Source organism: Tasmannia lanceolata, unplaced genomic scaffold (assembly GCF_043159265.1).
Source record: "Tasmannia lanceolata isolate RefF3 unplaced genomic scaffold, GAP_Taslan_0.1 ptg000018l, whole genome shotgun sequence".
Lineage (NCBI taxonomy): Eukaryota > Viridiplantae > Streptophyta > Magnoliopsida > Canellales > Winteraceae > Tasmannia > Tasmannia lanceolata.
Genome location: NW_027518695.1, coordinates 17,531,422 through 17,543,869, shown reverse-complemented (window position 1 = coordinate 17,543,869; position 12,448 = coordinate 17,531,422). Strand labels below are relative to the sequence as shown.

Here is a 12,448-nt window from a genome sequence, read left to right as displayed (position 1 = left end):
GGGTGATCCAAAGCATTCATTTTATGGGCCCTCACTATGGTGTGCCTAAAAAATCAGCTTCATAGGATCATCTAACCTTTCGAACCGTGGAGGCAAAAAATGGACAAATTTGTGAAGGTTTATACACGTCCATTTTACCTCCACAAATCGTAGGGTTGGGATGATCCTAGCTGATTTTTTGTGGACACCCTATCTATGTGAGGGCCAATCAAATAAATGGTTTAGATCACCCAAACAATATGGGCCCCATTGTATTTTAAGCTAGTGTGTAGATAAGTTATTTACACCGGTGTGTAGAAACCGTTTTCTATTTTTTTTGGTAAGTTTTCAAATTTCACTGTAGCCATAATATTCTGCCTTTTAAAAAGGAGTGCGCACTTTAAGCTCCATCACACCCCAAGCTCATGTTAAGATCCACCATCACCTCTTTTCCTTTACACACAGCAAACTTTTTCTTTGTTTACCCATTCGGGAAAACCAGAGAAATCATTTCCCTTGTTTTTCGAATGCATTTTTAATGGAACCATACGCCCAATTCCAAACTGCAAATCCTCCTCCCTACCCCAATTACACATACTACCCCCCAAACCCAAACCCAAACCCAAACCCAAACCCTAACCCTATTCCCTCATACCCTCAACCAGATTCAAATTCTTACTATTCCCAAGTGGGTTTTGAAGGCCAAGGTGTTCAGTACCCCCCCAACTACCAGCAGCATGTGATTCAGCATCCTGTTAGTTATCCATCTGTAAGTAATGATCTCATTCCTCAAAAAAAATAAAAAAAAATCTGCATTTTGGAATATTTTTTTTGTATTTTATTTTTGTGGGGTTCATTTGTTTTTCTTTTTTTGTTTGATGATATGAAATGGGTTGGATCTGAAATTAGTTGTTGAATGTTGTATGGACTGGATTGTGTTATTTCTTTAGTTACTATTTTTTGTGCTTCTCTTGTTTAGTATTTTTTTGTGCAGTTTAGTATTTATTTAGTTATTATTATTTATACTTCTTTTGTTTAGTATGATTTTGATATGATCATCTGTAAGTTAGTGATCTTATTTTTTTTCCTTTTCTTTTCTGCATTTTGGATAGTTTTGTATTTTATTTTTGTGGGGTTCCTTTGTTTTTCTTTTTTGTTTGATGAGATGAAATGGGTTGGAGCTGAAATTAGTTGTTGATTGGTGTATGGACTGTGTATTAGGTTATCCATTTATTTATTATTATTTAAACTACTTTTGTTTAGTTTTTTTTAGTATTCATTTAGTTATTTTTATTTATACTTCTCTTGTTTAGTATGCTTTGACATGATCATCTGTAAGTGATGATCTCCTTCCCGATTTTTTTCCTTTTCTTTTCTGCATTTTAGGATATTTTTATATTTTATTTTTGTGGGGTTCTTTTGTTTTCCTTTTTTGTTTGATGAGATGATATGAAAAATGGTTGATATTATTTGATATGAAAAATGGTTCCATCCATATGGGTTTTGAAATTTTGTTTATTTATATATTTATTTAGTTATTCGTATTTAAATTTATGCTTAATGAGTTTGGTTTCAATACTTTTTCTTTCTTCATTTCTCAAATAAGGATTTGGTTAGAGCAAATTGGTTATTATATTTGGCCCTGGACCTGCTGCCGATAGTCTATTTGCTTGGAAATTGTGTTCCTTTGTTTTATTTTTTGTTGGGATGCTCTTGATTCTTCTTATCTGGAGTATGTTGGAGTGAATACTTTTCTGCAATTGGGTTTTCAGTGATTAGTGTGTGACTAGTCTCATTTTTATGTGGTTTTGGTATAAATGGGTAGTTACATTCAAGACCTTGATTGGTGATGAGTTTCATGTTTTCTTAGAGCAAGAAAATTGCTGGGACAGCATGGTTTTTTTTTCTCTACAAGCAATCATTCTCAACAACTCAACTCAACTCAACAAAGCCTTTGTCCCAAACTAGTTGGGGTCGGCTAAATGAATCCTTTTGAAAATTTTCATGAAGAAGGTGAAAGGAATCTACCCGGCTCTAATCTTGGCTTTAGTTGGGTTCTTCTACGTGGATCATTTTCTTCCATTCTATCCTATCCAAGTTTATGTCCTCAACAGATGGGTTTAAATCTTAAACAATCAATACGAGTACGTGGTTTGTTAATTGCAGAGGTACGGGTTATTTGCTTACTGCATTTGACGTTTAACAAACATTTTATGTGGTAAATTGCTTCTATTGTGTATTATAAGCAAGGTTTTAAATTTTGACTGAAATCCGAAATTTCGGTCAACACTGAAATCGAAACGAACGAAACCCGAAATCTTCGAAACGCACCAAATTTAATTTCGCCAAAATTTCATGAAAAGTATTAATTTTTTAATCATTTACCAAATTTCAGCCGAAATAACAGAAATTTCGGTAATTTCGGCCCAAAAAATGAAATTTCGAGCTCCCAATACAAAATTCCGGGATTTCGGCTGAAATTTCGGTTTCGGTGAGGACCGAAATTGACCCCGAAACCGAAATTTAAAACCTTGATCATAAGACATTGTTTTATTATTGGTTTGATACTTTGTGATGCTACATTTGGGTAAGTGGTTTGCTTCTTTTTATTTTTCCCTACATTTGGGTACGTATGAACCTTTTTTCAGTATTGATTGTAGCATGCACTGTATTTCTTTCTTTTGTTCAATTTTTGCTGCTAGAGTGGCTTGATTATTTATCCAGGCATGACAGGAGTATCATGGTGAATCTTATCAAGACTTTGGAGCACATGGGTGGTTCTTTCTTCTGTTTAGTAATTGCTTATTGTATGAATATTGTTGATTTTCAATCTAGACTTATTGGGTTTTCTTCTTTCTTTTATGTGCTACATTACTTCGTATCTCTTATTCCTGACAATTAGCCAAGGATGGATAGATTTTCTTACTCCAAAACTAATCTGTGGGTTGCAAACTGTTTTATTTTTTTTCTCATCAATTATTTTGTTTCCTTATTTTTTCTCTTGTCATTTACTTTTTTTTAAAAGCATGTTTAATCTCTGAGAGCACTCATATTGATGATTCTGGCTATGTTCCATCTCTCAGTTGTGTTCAGTGAACTGCTTTGTTCATCGGTGCAATATCCTGGTATGACAGTTATTAGTGTTTTGATGGAAATGAGGATGCCTGTTTAAGGCTTCATATGCTAGGTATAAAGTTTTATTATTTGGATGGTACTTGTTGAAATCATAAGTGGATTTTGAATCTTAAGCTAATATATTGATCTCAAAGATGCGATCTTATTTAAATCTTAAATTCTTAAAAGTGCAAATAAATGGTTGATTTGGAGAACATTTGTTAAATTTGAAGGAGAAATGTACATCCACTGACAATGAAATGGGATCAAGATTCTAGCATATGAGGATTTACTCAATTTCAATTTGGTATTAGCAAATCTTTCAGTGATTTTAAATTATTGTGTCCTAATTTTAAAGCCATCGCATCTAATATTTCTATGATTTTTCATAAAAAAAACTAATATTTGTATGAGGTTGGAGAATACTTGTATGGTAGAATCTTTCAAAGTTGGCACCACACATGTGTAGGTTATCTTTTCCTGGGTGATTTTCGCTATTAAAATTACTTCATTCCAACCTCACTATTTGTTGGTCTCTAAAGATATCAACAACTTTAGGGGGTTCAATTTTTTTTATTTTTTTTTAATGTTTTTTTGTATAATGGGAGGGGGGGAAGGGGGTTGAAGAACATATGATCTTTCTTGCAATTGGCTGGAAGGATTATGCAAGCCAATGATGGAAGGAGGTGGGAGTCCATATTAACATTTTCTTGGGGAAGTGGTGGTGGCTAAGTGATGATTATTGTTAATAAATTTGATTTAGCTTAATATTATTGGCATAGTGATGTGGGATAACATTATTTATGATAATTGAATGTATCACCATGATTTCTTGATAGTTGCCATCGAGGTTTCTTAATAGTTCGAGTGGGACCGACAACAAATTCGTAAATCAGCAGATGTCACAGAGGCAAATGGGGCCAAGATATGATCCATATATTGAAAAAAGAGGTGAAAATGGGGTCAATCTGAACTGCTTATTCAAACTGAAGTTCATCCCTTTCTTGCCATCCTTTAGTGAGCTCCCCTAGGCGGCTTTCGACAGGATTCTAGGATGAGGCGGCATGTGGGTGGGTGGGAGACTGTGATGTGGAGCGGGAAGCAAAACTCAAGCTCTATCCGTGACTTGGTATGCTCTGATACCTAGTCTGGTGTGGATCGGCGAGCGGACAATTGAAATTAAAATTCATATCTGATTTAGATCTATAAAATTGAAGTTCAGATCTGAAACTTGCAGAAAAATCTGCAGGATTCTCGAAGAGAACTGGACTGACGTTCAGAGAAACTTTGGCTGGAATTCGAAGCAATTCTGAAATTTCTTATTCAATTCTCAAACTACAAGTGAAAATTAAATCAAAGAACATAATCTCAAAGATACAAACTTAAATGCATAGATCTAGGTGTAGAAACGAAGAAAAGAGTGCAATTTCAGAGAAATCTAAGATAGAACTCCAAGAAGTAATAGGCGTTAACTTACCAACTTCTCCCAACTTCTCCAAAAGCTTACGCTGTTGGAGAAAGGCGTTATTTATCTTTTATACTTTAACACTCCCCTGCACGTGTGGCAAACACGTGGCACATGTTGTCCCACTTTGGGCCGACCATCGCATGTGGAATTTTGCTATCCGGGAGGTTAGAACTCGAGACCTTTGGCTCTGATACCATGTTAACTTACCAATTTCTCCAAAAGCTCAAGCTGTTGGAGAAAGGCGTTATTTATCTTTAATACTTTAACAATAGGAATTACAAAACCTCACGCGAACTTGCACTGCTGCAAGAGCCGTGCAAATGTCCAACAGAAGAAACCTCCTCCTCTCTTGGAACCCCTCCAAGACTCTACAAACTCCAAAAATTAAAATCACTATAAAAACCAAACTAGACTTCTATACTAGACCCTATTTATAGAAAAATCCCAGCCCCTTTAGTGGATGACAGCTCATGCTTAGCTGTCATGCCAGCTCACTAACGGCCCACACATTGATGATGTGGCACACAATGCACTTGTACACTTTACAATTTATGAACATACATGCTACACACAATTACAATCATGTCATACTTCCTTGCCCTAGCCAAGTTCAGAGTCTTCTCCTCTTCAAACGTCCTGACCTCCTTAGGGCCTTAGGATGTTCAAAATAACTTATGGTAGAGGCAGTAGGAACAGTCATAACTTCATACTTCATTGCTGCCCTTCTCCAAATTCCAGTGCTAACAATTTTCTTTCTTTCTATTGTATTTTCTTTTTTCTTAGTTGCTTCTCTCGTAGCTCTGACCATAACGATGGGCCCTCTTTTATTCCTTTAATGAAATTATCATTATTTCAAAAAAAAAAAAGGTAACAAGAATTTTATTAATATGGCATTAACTGAAATACATCATCGGGGAAGAGGCATCCCACCGATATCAAGACATTTACATCATCATGCTACTCGAAAAAAGACAACATGCAGCGCCAACCCAAAGCCCCACACCCAATGGTTAGATCCATAAACATTGAAAACAACCCCCAAAAATATTGAATGCCCTGTGACATATAGGACAGAAATATCAAAGCATTTCTGCTGGTGACATTTAAGACTATTCTAACACATTTACCATGACTTGTTCTTCAGCCATGTCCACTCCCTGTTTTGCCAATGCGTCCGCCGATTCATTTGTTGATCTCCTCATTTGTTGAATTTGAGGGTTAACGTTACGAATGAGGTCCCTAATTTCAGCAATGATATATGCCAACTTCCATGGGCCTTTTGCCTTCTTAGATGCCCATGCTATTACATTGGTTGAGTCTCCTTCAATCATTAGAGGGACGAGACGAGCTTCCATGCACTACCTAAGGCCCCATGATAACACTTTAGCTTTGGCTTCATTTGAGTCACATATTCCAGTAGATCCTAAATACAACGTTATTGGCCTTCCCTTTGAGTCACGAATAATTCCACTGATCCCTGATGGGCCCGGTTTGCCTCTTGAACTCCCATTGAAATTCAGTTTGAGACAACCAATAAGAGGTGGCTGCCAGTTTGGAGCAACAATTGGTCTTGGTCTATTCTCTTGTGCAATTGCTTGCCACTCTCTCAGCACATCTCTCACTTGGTAAGTTCCTCCTAACTTATCCTTTCACCCCCATAAGATTATATCAATTTTCACATCTAGTAGCATCCTTCCCCAAGTCCTTCTCGTGTCCTTGAATATGTGGTTGTTCCTTTCCTTCCAAATGTGCTATGTGATAGCGTATGGGGCTGCCTTCCATAATGCTTGGCCAGTTTCTCCAAAGGGACTCGCACACCAATTTGAGAAGATTTTGCTAATCGGCCTTTGGAGGACCCATGATAGGCTGATACAGTTTACCAATGGCGTCTACCTCGATAGGAGAAAGAGCAATGCACAATGATATGGCCCAGTGTCTCTTCCTGCTTTTTGCATAAAATGCACCTGCTTCCAATATGAAAATTTTCTTTTCTTGAACCGATTGCAAGTGCTAATCTTCCGACTAACCATAGTCCAAGTAAAAGCTTTAATCCTTGGAGGGGCTACGGATCTCCAAATTTTTGCATACCGAGAAGATCTCACATTGCTTGCATGCAACCTGTACAAGAAAGAACGGACAGAAAATAATCCTTGAGGGTCAGGACTCCAAACTCTCTCATCTGAAAGTTTGGGAGAGCAATAGTGGGAATGCAAAGACTATGAGAAAGGCGAAATTGGTGATCTAATCTTTAAGATTACACCTAAGTCTAGCATCCCAGATTACCCTTCCATCTCCTCCGTTGGTAAGATAATCAGAAACTCACGCATCTCTATTTGCCTCTAGGAGGTATAAGTTCGGAAAAGCATGCAACATACTAGACTCTCCTGGCCATGATTCTACTCTCACCTTTTCCCACCCTATATCTAACTAGGGGTTTTAAGAAAAGCTATAACGATTAAGGTTTTCTGTCAATGAAATACAGTGTCATGGCAGCAGCCTCAAGCAAAATGATTTTGCAAAACATTCATGGTGGATGATGAGTTTGAATGATCTCGATGTTGTGAAGGTGTTTCTGCTTACAAGCTTTGTTGGCGCATAGCTTTGGGCAGGAATCCATAAGATTGCTGGTGCCTTAATTTATGTGAGATGTATTCTGTTGAATGTAGGCAGCAATTCATATTTTTTGCCCTCTTGACTACATTTATCCAAATAATACAAAACCTAATATTGCAGTATGATTGCCAAGCATTTGGGTCAGTGTTGGTAGACTAAAGCCAATTATTTCATGATAGTGTTAGATCTATGCCATAGATTACTGGAAAATGACTCCTCAACATTATCTAGTAGACCCTTTTCCACCTCACTTAGCAATTGGTTCCTGATGTCTTATAGTCAATTAGATCGTTATAATCCCTCTTTTAATTAACGTGTTCAAACTTTTCGTTTGCAGTCTTCATCCGGAGTTATGAAGTGTACTCACTTTAGATTTATAGCTAAAAAATGAATTCTCACTTGAATCATATAATAGTGGACTGCTGTTCCTTCCCCGAATTGCTTTTCCCAATTCAGTTGAAAAGAAAACAACTTGTAGTTTTTGGTTTTCTCTTTTGCGTTTTGTTCTTTTTTACGAAGAGTGCATCTTTTACTGTTGAGTTACCCATTTATTGCTACTTGCTTTCAAATTAGGCTTTATTTTTTCTTACTTAATAGGAAATCTGCATATTATTGTGTAACTCAGATCACATCAATGTTAAAAGAGTCTTTTTAGATGATCAATGCTTTCATTAAGGAAAATGGTGAACTCTATGGCATGGGTCTACCGCCATGTGCCCATGTGTACCGTGATTAGTTCTGTAAATCTTGTCGGCCTCTGACTCATCGTCCCGGGTCATTCCGTCATTGGGTGATCGTAGGCCTTGTTCATGGGTGATGAAAAAGGCATTCTTTTAGGCTTGTCTAAGCCATTGGCTGTTTGTATGGCTTAATCTTAATGTAATTGATGTTTGGCATGGGGCCTGGTTCCACTGGGTCGCCAAAGGCATTCTTTTAGGCTTGTCTAAGCCATTGGCTGTTTGTATGGCTTAATCTTAATGTAATTGACGTTTGGCATGGGGCCTGGTTCCACTGGGTCGCCTGGTGATGAACTATGAGATCATTAGTACTGATCACCAAGCACATGTACCACTTGTATGGTGGCATACATGGCCTTCTCAAGTATCATAATAATACTATTTTGCAAGTCCATTGTGTATTTAAATTGTATGTATGTGTTTATGAGTTTTGGTGTATGTATGCATGCATGGGTGGAGTGTTAGATTGTTCTTAATTTTCTTGCTCTTTTGAGATCAAGGTAAGATGGGAACTGGAATTCATTTTAGGATGTGGATCAAGGTAAAATGAACTATTTTCCTAGTTAATTTTAAGATGCGCGTGGAGGTCTATTACCTTCCTCCCCCTTGAGGATGTTTTTTTCTCTTGCTTTGATCTCTTTATTGTTCTATTGCTTTTTTCCTTTTTGTATCTTTCCGGCTCGACCATCTCGTTCTTGCTTGTTTTTTAATGAAATCTGCTACCATTCAAAAAGAAAAGAAAAGAAAGATGCGTGTGGAGGTGATACAACCCTCTTTCGTCCTCATCTGTTGTCTTCAGGCACGTGCGGTGTTCCGTGAATGGGGCACTGGGCAGGCTTGCTAAGGAAGGGGTGGAGAAGGAAAATTTTGAGCTTTTTGATTTTTTACCACCTTGATTTTCTCCTTTTGTTTCTTGCTATTGTTTCTTCTCTATTCTTTCTTTGTATTCAACCATCTCGGTCTATTTTAATGACATGAAATGCCGTTCTAAAAAAAACACTCTTTCGTTCAATTGTGCTAGGCCTTGTTTTAGGGAGGAAGCTTCGTAGCTTTGTAAGTCTCATAAGTGTACTTCAGTTAGGGATGGGGGGACATCTTGTCCTGCCATCCGATTGTATGGATCTTTTTTATTTATTACTATTTTTGGGTTGTAAGCTGGGATCGAACCTGCGACCTCAAGGTTGAAATACAAAGCTTCAACCATCGACCCCAACAGTGAAGGTAAACATCTATGGATGGATCTTCATTATCAATAAAGTTACTTCTTTTCAAAAAAAAAGAAAAAGAATTATGCATTGGTTTGTATGAGGGTGAACAAATGCATGCCTCATCTACGAAAGAGAAACATGGAAAGTTTTTTTTTGCCGGAATAAGCAAGTATGCATATGTATATATGCATGTGTAGAGTTTATGTATACATGTCATACTTCATACTAATTTGCTATCTTATTTCTTGTTAAATGATATCCACACTCCCTTGTTTTGATAATGGCATTCCCCACTTTTGTTGGACGCTTTTCTAATTGGTGGTAGATATCATTCTGGGAATTGTAACAGTCTTTAACGGCTAATTAGAAAACTCTAAAACAAGGAATGTGGATACCATTTACCCATTTCTTCTGCATTGCTTTCAGATTAATCTCTTCTTGATTCCCCGCAGGTCATTAGACCTCCAAATAGCATTGACCAATGGGCTGCTGTGAATCCAAATCAAATGTACTGGAATGGCCACATGATTCCCCCTTTTGCCGATGGTGCTAAGAAGAAGGGCCGAAAGAAAAATAAGGTTGTGCAATCCCTATGGTGCGATCTCTGCAAGATGAATTGCAACAGCCGAGACATGCTTGTCAAGCACAGATTAGGGAAGAAACACAAGAAGAATCTTAAAGAACTAGAATCAAAGAAAGAGGCCAATGCAACAGCAAAGCCTCCTAACCCGGCTGTGCAATCCCTATGGTGCGATCTCTGCAAGATCGATTGCAACAACCAAGATGCCCTTGTCAAGCACGGATTAGGGAAGAAACACAAGAAGAATCTTGAAAAACTAGAAAAATCAAAGATAGAGGCCAATGCAACAGCAAAGCCTAGTAACCCGGCTTTGCAATCCCTATGGTGCGATATCTGCAAGATCGATTGCAACAGCCAAGACGCACTTGTCAAGCACAGATTAGGGAAGAAACACAACAAGAATCTTGAAAAACTAGAAGAACCAAAGAAAGAGGCCGATACAGCAGCAAAGCCTAGTAACCCGGATGCAGAGAAGAGGGAAAATCCGCTGGTGGAGCAGGGAAAAGATGTTGGGGGATCAGAAACGAGGAAAGGGGCACTAAGATCAGAGGCTGGGGAGGAATTGGAGACCAAGAGACAGAAACTAATGCAAAGCGGGACTGGTGCAGATTCAGTGAGAATGTGTGCAATTTGCAATGTTGTTTGCAATAGTGAGTCCGTGTTCAATTACCACCTTTTAGGGCGAAAACATATTGCCCTGGTGAAGAAACAGGGGGAAGGGGTGGCCTTTGCTTGAGATGGATTTCCAGGGTAGGAAACAAGTATCTAGGATACATTGTTTTTCCTCTCTGTTTTTAATGGAAAGTAGGCTTGGATGATCTATCATTTTGATACTATTTTGGTAAGAGATCAATGTAACCATTTCAATTATCTACCTCTTTCTTTGTTTCTCTTGCCAAATATTATATCCAAGTTTATCAATGATTTGCCATGAGCTTCTTCCTCTGTTCTGTAAGCAGGAGAAAGCCATATAAGTTTGAGGGTAGGAAAGTGGGAATAGCAATATGCTCTAATTCCTGCTGTCTCAGGGTAACCAAACAACTTATAATAGGGGTGCAAGATGGGTCTGGTTGGGTCGGATTTAGCCCAACCCGAGCTAGCATTACCTCAACCCAAGCCCGACCCGTCCTGACCCAATCTGAGCCTTGGGTGGAGAGGGTCAGCCCTGACCTAACCCACTCCTAAATCTCTCAACCCTAGCCCAACTCATCTAACCCAATTTTCCGAATTCGGCTGGATACAAAGAAATAATCCTAAAGTTTTGAAAACCGCAATAAAATTAAGGGAATGGGCTGGCTTCAACCCTAACCCGACCCAAAATTAAATCGGGTTGGCTTTTCCCAGCCCAAGCCGAAATTGGATTGAACCCATCGGGTTCTGGTTGAGCCTGGCCCAAGTTGCACCCCTAGCTTATAATCGGGAACTAAACCTCAACCCATTAGGCTCTTGGGCACATCTGGACTGGGATGGATGATTAGATCCGTTGATCCGATCAGTGGCCATAAGTATGATCTCAAACCCTTTATCTATCAACCATGTGGCTTTCTTCATGAGGATCAATGGCCTGGATTACACCTAGTGGGACCGTGAAAATGATCCCAACTATGGCTCGATGTCTCCCCTTCCTCGAGTGTTTGGGACCGTTGATCTAGATTGTTGAATTTCAACTTATTGGACGGACGATGCGGATCTAACCGCGTTGACGCCCACAGGTCTCAAGTGGGAATTTTGTTTTTGGATCATATCTTACTTGCGCATGGCGTGGGAAAAATTAGTTAGGGTACTGATAAATTCGCACTCCCTATAGGATAATTTGCACCCCTTTAACGTCAAATGACGTCAAACAGCGTTAAAGTCTGCCACATACCCTTCCTTTTCAACGCTGTTTGACGTCAATTCCGGGTACAGTGGTGCGAATTATCTTCCAGGGGCGCGAATTTATCATATCCCATTAGTTAATACGATAATTCATTTTTCGTGACCGACACGTGTACGGTGGTAATAAGTTTGCTGAAGATCTAGACTGAGGACGAAATCAGCTCGTCATTTTATTCGGGATATTCCCGACACGTTTTCTCTTTTCCCAGAAGTTAAACGAAATAAAAGGATCAAAGAGTGAATTTACGGATAGATAGTAATTTCAACTTTATTAACCTTCGAGAGGCACCGTACATACCAAAAGACCATTTTACCCTTTTACATTACTAAATTTCTTGATTATTTTTCATCCCACTTTATTTGTTGGATGATCTACTCCCACTTCAACTCAAAAGAAAATAAGGAGGAAAACCAAGAATTAGCATTGAAAAAACAGAAAAAAAAAATACATTTTCAAAAGATTGGATCAGCTCACAAAAAACGAGCCGACTCGCAAAAGATCAGGTCGACTAGCAAACACAAAATCAAATTGGGAACTATAATGTGTTTTTTTTGCCAACACTTGACCCAATTTTTACCGATTTGATTTGATTTTTATTGATTTGACCTGATTTTTGTTGATTTAACCCTATTTATTTTACTGAGGTGACCCATTTTAAAAAAATTTAACCTCATTCTATTCTCTTCCCTTGCTCTTCTTATTCTTGCTTTTCTTATTCTTTCATGTCAAATGGCCGACCGAATACCAGTGGAAATGAAAATACACATAAAAAGAAAAAGAAAAAAGAGATGAAGTGGGCAAAATGGTCTTTAGACCACATGGCGCCCCTCTTGGCTCAATATAGTTGGAACCACCAGCAATCTGTAAATA

General features: G+C 38.2%; 1 protein-coding gene across 1 annotated transcript; it reads left to right on the top strand.

Moving 5' to 3' along the window:
- Positions 1-410: 410 nt before the first annotated feature.
- On the top strand, positions 411-10,573 carry LOC143851078 (uncharacterized). Its single transcript, XM_077360399.1, has 2 exons — positions 411-748; positions 9,572-10,573. Exons 1-2 carry the CDS (start codon positions 518-520, stop codon positions 10,433-10,435), a joined length of 1,095 nt encoding a protein of 364 aa, XP_077216514.1. The 5' UTR covers positions 411-517; the 3' UTR covers positions 10,436-10,573.
- The last annotated feature ends 1,875 nt before the right edge of the window (positions 10,574-12,448 follow it).

Coding starts and splice junctions, on each gene's coding strand:
- LOC143851078 (XM_077360399.1), top strand. CDS start 518: ATGGAACCATACGCCCAATTCCAAACTGCAAATCCTCCTCCCTACCCC. Junction 749..9,571: donor ATCCTGTTAGTTATCCATCT/GTAAGTAATGAT, acceptor GATTCCCCGCAG/GTCATTAGACCTCCAAATAG.